The 6,394-nt window shown below is 36.3% G+C and overlaps 1 protein-coding gene across 1 annotated transcript; it reads left to right on the forward strand.

The window, feature by feature from the left end:
* The first annotated feature begins 927 nt into the window (after nt 1-927).
* Nucleotides 928-4,914, forward strand: LOC147543202 (uncharacterized). Its single transcript, XM_086632433.1, has 3 exons — nt 928-1,094; nt 3,554-3,966; nt 4,053-4,914. Exons 2-3 carry the CDS (start codon nt 3,556-3,558, stop codon nt 4,689-4,691), a joined length of 1,050 nt encoding a protein of 349 aa, XP_086488559.1. The 5' UTR covers nt 928-1,094; nt 3,554-3,555; the 3' UTR covers nt 4,692-4,914.
* The last annotated feature ends 1,480 nt before the right edge of the window (nt 4,915-6,394 follow it).

Below are 6,394 nucleotides of genomic sequence, written 5' to 3' on the forward strand. Positions count from 1 at the left end.
GTCATTAATTTGAACAAGTAAGAACGGTGTTCTTTCGGTAGGAATAACCTATCCACGAACCTTGAAGCTCGTGGTTTTGTTGTTTATGTCGGGACGGTTTCCAGATGATAAATACTCAGTCGAATATTTACTTTATAACAAGAAAAGTTATTTGACTAGATTATATTATAACTAGCTCGACTAAATAAGCTGTCAATTTGCAACGTCAATCCGAAGGGAAGAAATGCGCAACCTTGAAGCTCATTCAAAAATATTTTTCGTGCCCTCGGGCACGGGTTACACCCTCGTGTACTGCTAGATTTTTGTCCCACATCTGTTAGACTTTCTTTGAAGATTACGCCTTAGAGTCTTGCTTACTTTCACGTCTACTGGCTAAAAAAGAAGAACACCCTTACTGTTTCGTAGGAGCATATACTCAAGGCACGTAAATGAAGGGAGACCACACCGTTATATACATTAAAGTTTCGTGGATAGGTTATTCCTACCGAAAGAACACCATTCTTACTTGTTCAAATTAATGACGCCTATATCCAAATGCTAAATGAATGCAACAATGTCCCTACCATCACATACCATCTGAGTTTTTGCCCCTCATGACCACATCTCAACCCACCTCCATATAGCTCGTACATTCTCTCCTAGCAATAGAACACATCATAAACTTATCCAGACTAAGAGGTCGTGACACTTGGGTGTATCTAACCTGCCATGTCAGTGTCATGTGCAATATGGTGTCACAACCGTTTAGCTTGAACAAGCTTATGACTTGCGCAAAAGGTGGAGCGAGCATAGGCATGAGGGCAAAACATATGTACAGTTGCGTCACACACACGGGTCAAACGACTAGACCGATATGGTTACCCTTATGCACATTTGCTCCAGCCACATGATCCGGCCCGCCATGTGAAATTGGTTAATATTGACTCGGAGAATAGATGAGACCCTTCTAATTTACGCTTTTTATGTGCTTCGTTCCTTCCGCCCTTCATTATTTTTTTCCCATCTCCCGCCTTCTCTCTCTTTCTCTATCTTCAACTTTTCAAGTAGTCTGTTTAGTGGCGGAAGCTCACAGCCACCGCGCCTCAACTTCACAGGTATACATCTCTCTACATATCCATGATTTAAGCTGGATTCTTGCATATTGAAACTGGATTTGAGTTTATCAATTTAATTTTACTCATACTTGTTCATATTTGGATTTAGGGTATCAATTTAATTAAGGGTTTTAAGTTTAGTTTGGGTAATCTAAAGCTTTACTATTCTAGATCCATATTTCTTCAACCCAAAACCCCTCTTTACAAAGACTCATTTGCAATTTGTAGTCATCTCGATCTAACTACCAACAGATCCCAAATCAAAATTTAAACTTTTGTGTTGTTTGTTGACACCCCACAGTAATGGCTAGGTTATCTATCTCACGTCAGTACTAAACTAATGTGAGGTTTAAGAGGTTTGAAGGAAAGGAGACCTTATTCTGTTTTAATACACAGGAAGAAAGTAGAAGACTATAAACAAATATCAGTAAGGAAAAGGGTGTGCCTTTTTCCATTTTACAGAAAAGGGGTATCTTATCTATCAGGTTTGGGTTGTTGTATTAAGTAGTACTAACTAGAGATCCGTCGCTGTTAGGGTTTCCGTCCAGAAATACAACTTGTTCTTAACTACCTATGTATCAAATCATTTGTTGTTATCACAAAAGCACAGACAATAGCATCTTATCATTTGAGACTTTTTGACATATGGGTAATGTAGAAAATGGGAGAACGTCTAGTCTAAATCCAGAATGTGTCGAAGTATGTTCGTGGTTTAGTGTGCTCATAGTTCTTTATGACCTCTTATCCTGTAAAGTATTAGTTTACTAGAGTTTCCTCCTAAAATATATGTGATATTTGAAAAAGAGGAACGATTTGTAAAATAGTATTGGATTGAGTGTAGTTGAAGAAAGTTGCGACTTGCTTCTTTTGGAAAATAAATTGAAAATGCAGATAGTTTGCATTCAATTTTCCTCACGTTGTTTTCCTTAGCTTCTTTCCCTTTTCTCTGCATTGGTGATCGAATTTGGCTTTTATCTCCACTTTGGAGAATATTTGTATCTTCACTGTTCTTTTATATATATTACTTCGCCTGTTTAAATAAAAAACAATCTGATTTTCTTGAATACGATGTTTGAGTTGAAAGCTGGAGGTTATGATGACATAATCTTGACTTCCAGTTATATTATTTATGTGTAAACTAATTGTTAGCATAGAAGTGGATTTTCAGTTGTAACCTAAGCCAAATGTTATTCATCTTCAAAGTGTTTTTGAGTTTGATAAATATAGGCATATCATTAGTCTTCAGTCTTTGAAGTGGAATTCTTAAGTAGGGCAACATGTGTGTAAGTCGGGCAACGTGTAGATGAATAAACTTTTTTTTTTTGAGTAGATGAATAAACGTAATTGATATATTGATTTAAAGTATATCTCCTTCAATGGAAGAGGATAGGAGAACGTTGATTCCAGCTACAGATGAAGACTTCTTAGTGAAATCATGCTACAAGACTCTTTCTAGAAGGGGTACCTCTTTGGTGGATATGGCAGTCGAATGGATTTGGAAAGTAGAAGTACCACTTCAGGCAAACATTTTTGCGTGGACGACTTGTGTGAAAATTAGAAAATCCCAACTATAGACAACTTAAAGAAACGTGGTCGTGAAGTTATATGTGCTAAACGATGCATATTATGTAAAGAAGAGGAAGAATCGGTGAACCATTTACTTTTACATTGTGAGGTTACTTCGGCTTTATGGATTTTTTTTAGTGCTACAAACACCAAGTGGATGGCCCCAAGATCAGTGAGTGAGTTAATTTGGTTGTGGGGGGGGGGGGGGGGGGGGGGGGTACCATATTGCCATATCTAACATTTCCAGCATGACTTCATTGCACCCAGTTATATAATTGAAACTCGTTAACATGATCATAGTATGTTTACCACACTTACCATTGGAAGGCAGAGTTCCACTGATATAAGCTTATAACTGAGGTCATTTTACCTTTTCCAGACAAGAAGTGCGTCATTCTTGTTGGTTATTGGTTAGCTGTTGGACTCATAATGTGCTATTTTTCGTGGAAGTATAGGTATCACATATTAAGTAGTTGATACTGTGATGGAGGGGTGTACGTTATGCTTGTTGTCGAAGCATGAAACCCTTTAGAGATACTGTTCAAATTTGTTGATGACAATGATCTTATTTTTTGTACTTCAAGTTTGCAGTTCGTTGACACTCTTTATATTTTCTTAGAAGTTTCTTATATTCTATCTTGCATGTAACGGTTTGGTCTACTACAGCTCATTTGGAGTATGAAATGATTATTTTTATTCATGTGTTTTAAGTTAGTAAAGAGATCACAATAAGTGGAACTCTTTTTCCTTGCTGGTTCGTCATGTAAAACTGATGCTATGGTGTTAGCTTAGGGATTTCTATCAATCTTATCCTATCTTAATGGAACTCATTCATGATTACATAGTTCTTTGACACGTGATAATTTATTAGATAGATCTTCACTTACTTGTAGGTATGAAAGCTGATAAATTGTTAGTGACAAAAGGAAGTACCAACACCGAGGACGATAATGATGCGGAGAAGAGCATTGACAATGGGGAGTCGAGTAAATATGACGGGGAAAGGATTACGTTCAGGAATACTCCGGAGTTCAGGAGAGATTTCATTGATAGTTGCTTGGAAGAAGTTCATAGTGTAGGTCTCAATGGATCTTCACTGAAAATGATTTCTTGGGAAAGGATTGGTATCAAACTTTCAGCGAAGTACGGATGCCCCTTGTCACAGAAAAAATTGAGGAACCATTGGGACTACCTTAAAAAGCAATACACGGCTTGGAGTGCTATTATGTCCATGCCCGGACATGGATATAATGCAGAAACCAATACGTTTAACTGCCCTCAAGAGCAATGGGATGAGATTAGCAAGGCAAGATTTACCTTTACTTCACATTGTCGTATTTTGTTTATACGGGCTTCATAATAGTACTAATTAGTTATTCGTCTGCTTTGTAGAAGGTGAAGCATTCTAGCCAATTCAAAGAAAAAGGCTTGGAAGACGTTGAGCTTCTGAAGTGTCTGTTTGAGGGTAAGCTCATCATCGGGTATACACCAAGAAAACCTCGAAAACCTAAGACTGTAACTTTGGCACAACTAGCTGTTGCTTCTCCAGTCGGTTCTTCTTCTTCAGAAGAATCAGAACAACCATTAAATCATGCAAACTCTCAAATTATGGTAGTTGGAGATGCACAAAACACACCATTCACACGAACAAGAGTGAAACAAAAGAAACGAAAAAGGGTTGAGACTTCTTCAGATGATCCAGTGGGTGATAAGGTTGATTACCTTGTTGACGTGATTGATAAACATCTTCAACGAAAACAAATTACCTTAGATAAGCAACAAATTGCCTCTGAGAAACAACAAATTGCATTAGAGAAGCATCAAATTACATTGGACAAAGAAGAAAACTTGGCAGCTTCCAAATTCATGAAAGCTCTAGAAAATTTGAAAGAAGCAGGTCATATCACTTTCAACGATGTTGCACAGGTTGTTCTAAAAGCATCCGAGCTCACCGGTTGGCAGAAATTGTTTGTGAGTGCACCTAGTGTTGATTACCAAGTTTCTTTTATTAATACTCTCTTGGGTAGATAGAGAAGAAAATGGAACTAAAAAATATTTTGAATTATTAAGTTAAGAATATCTAGAATATTTGTAGTGATTGTAATATAGACTTCTCGGCTTTGATGGTTCTGAGTACTGATTGAAATAAACTGAAAAAACTTTGGTATATTTTGGATGAATGATGGATCGGTTTTGTTTAAACTGTAGTAATGTTGTAGTGGTCATATGCAGTTGAATATGAATTTTGGTTTTAGGGTGTGCATTGTATTTAAGATTCCAGTATTTTATGTGATCATACTTCATTTTAGGGAATACCCTGCTGAATTTGAGTCTCATTTGGGTGCAGACTAGTTGGCAAGAATCCACATTTCAGCCATTCAGACAAGTCAGACACCATGAGTCAGGCGAAAAGAGACAATCCAAAATCAAATTGAGTCAGCCATTTCAGACCATTCAGACCGAGTTGCATCTGAATTTGAAAAAGAAGTTACCATTCAAACAAGTCGCATTGGAATATAAAAAAAAAAGTTTAACACCATAATGGGTTGGTTCTAGCAGAACCCTTGATTCCTATGGTTAGCCGTCTGTGTCTATACGTATACGATCCCTCGAAAACAAAAACCGTTAGTGATATCCAAGACCTCCAAACGCATGGACCATATATACTAGTCTCATCGGCAAAGCTTATGTCTTGAACTAGTATCAGGATTCAGGGGTTGGGGGAAGAAAGCATCAAATTTCCAGACTTTTTGCAAAAGTATATGTATGGTGTGTTTGGTTGCAGGATTCCTAAGTAGGATTCCTATCAAAAGTGGAATTTGGTAGGAATCATGAATCCTTGGTCTGTTTGGCTACCAGGAATCCTAGGACTCTTGAATCCTAAGGATTCCTAATTCCAAAATTTGTATTGGACCAAAATCCCACCCTACCCCCTAGGATTTGTTAGGATTTTGGATTAATGAACCTAAATTTCAAACTTAAAATCAACAAAAAAATATTTCCTTTTACAAAATCATTATTTTTTTCAAAAAACATATTTTTTTCTAAAGACGTTTAAAAATACTCAAATAATAATAAATGATAGAATTCTTAGTTGCCAAACACACCAGTAGATTCTTCTCAAGTAAAGTAAAGGGAAGTGGGTGGAATTTTTTTTTTTTTTTTGCAATATTCATCTAGTTAATGCATAAAGGACTCGTAAGAATGATAATCCGGTTTTCTTTCTTATATCAAATATAAAGAATCCAACCTTTGGGTTCTAACCACAAAAAAGATATTTGTGAGTTCACCGTGCCTTTTATTCATAAGGCTTAAAAATGTTACTTGACCACTTCGGGACGAATTTACCAGTTAAACGACTTGAGTTTCTTTTTAAGGAGAAAAACCCGTTTTAGTATCTGAGTTAGTATACTAATAATTTTTGTAGAAGTCGTCTGATAGTCTTATTATTTTAGGTGGGCACTTGATTTTCGTGGTTCACTAAATATATTTGATGTAGGTGAAATTTGAACTTAATATGTTATCAAAAATACCCAATCTATTAAACAATTTGATATTGGCTGTACATTATGAAACAATATCATCACTCTCAAGGACAACTACTTGCAAATTTTGCTCCATGTTTAATTTGGATCCTCATATGAGATATACCTCTAATGATCTTGGTGAAAATCATGAGATTGAGGAGGCTAATGGTTCTCTAATATTGTGACATTTAGAAAAATTTATATATG

Source organism: Eschscholzia californica, unplaced genomic scaffold, assembly GCF_041429995.1.
Source record: "Eschscholzia californica isolate CP2 unplaced genomic scaffold, dmEscCali1.0.p SCAF_4, whole genome shotgun sequence".
Lineage (NCBI taxonomy): Eukaryota > Viridiplantae > Streptophyta > Magnoliopsida > Ranunculales > Papaveraceae > Eschscholzia > Eschscholzia californica.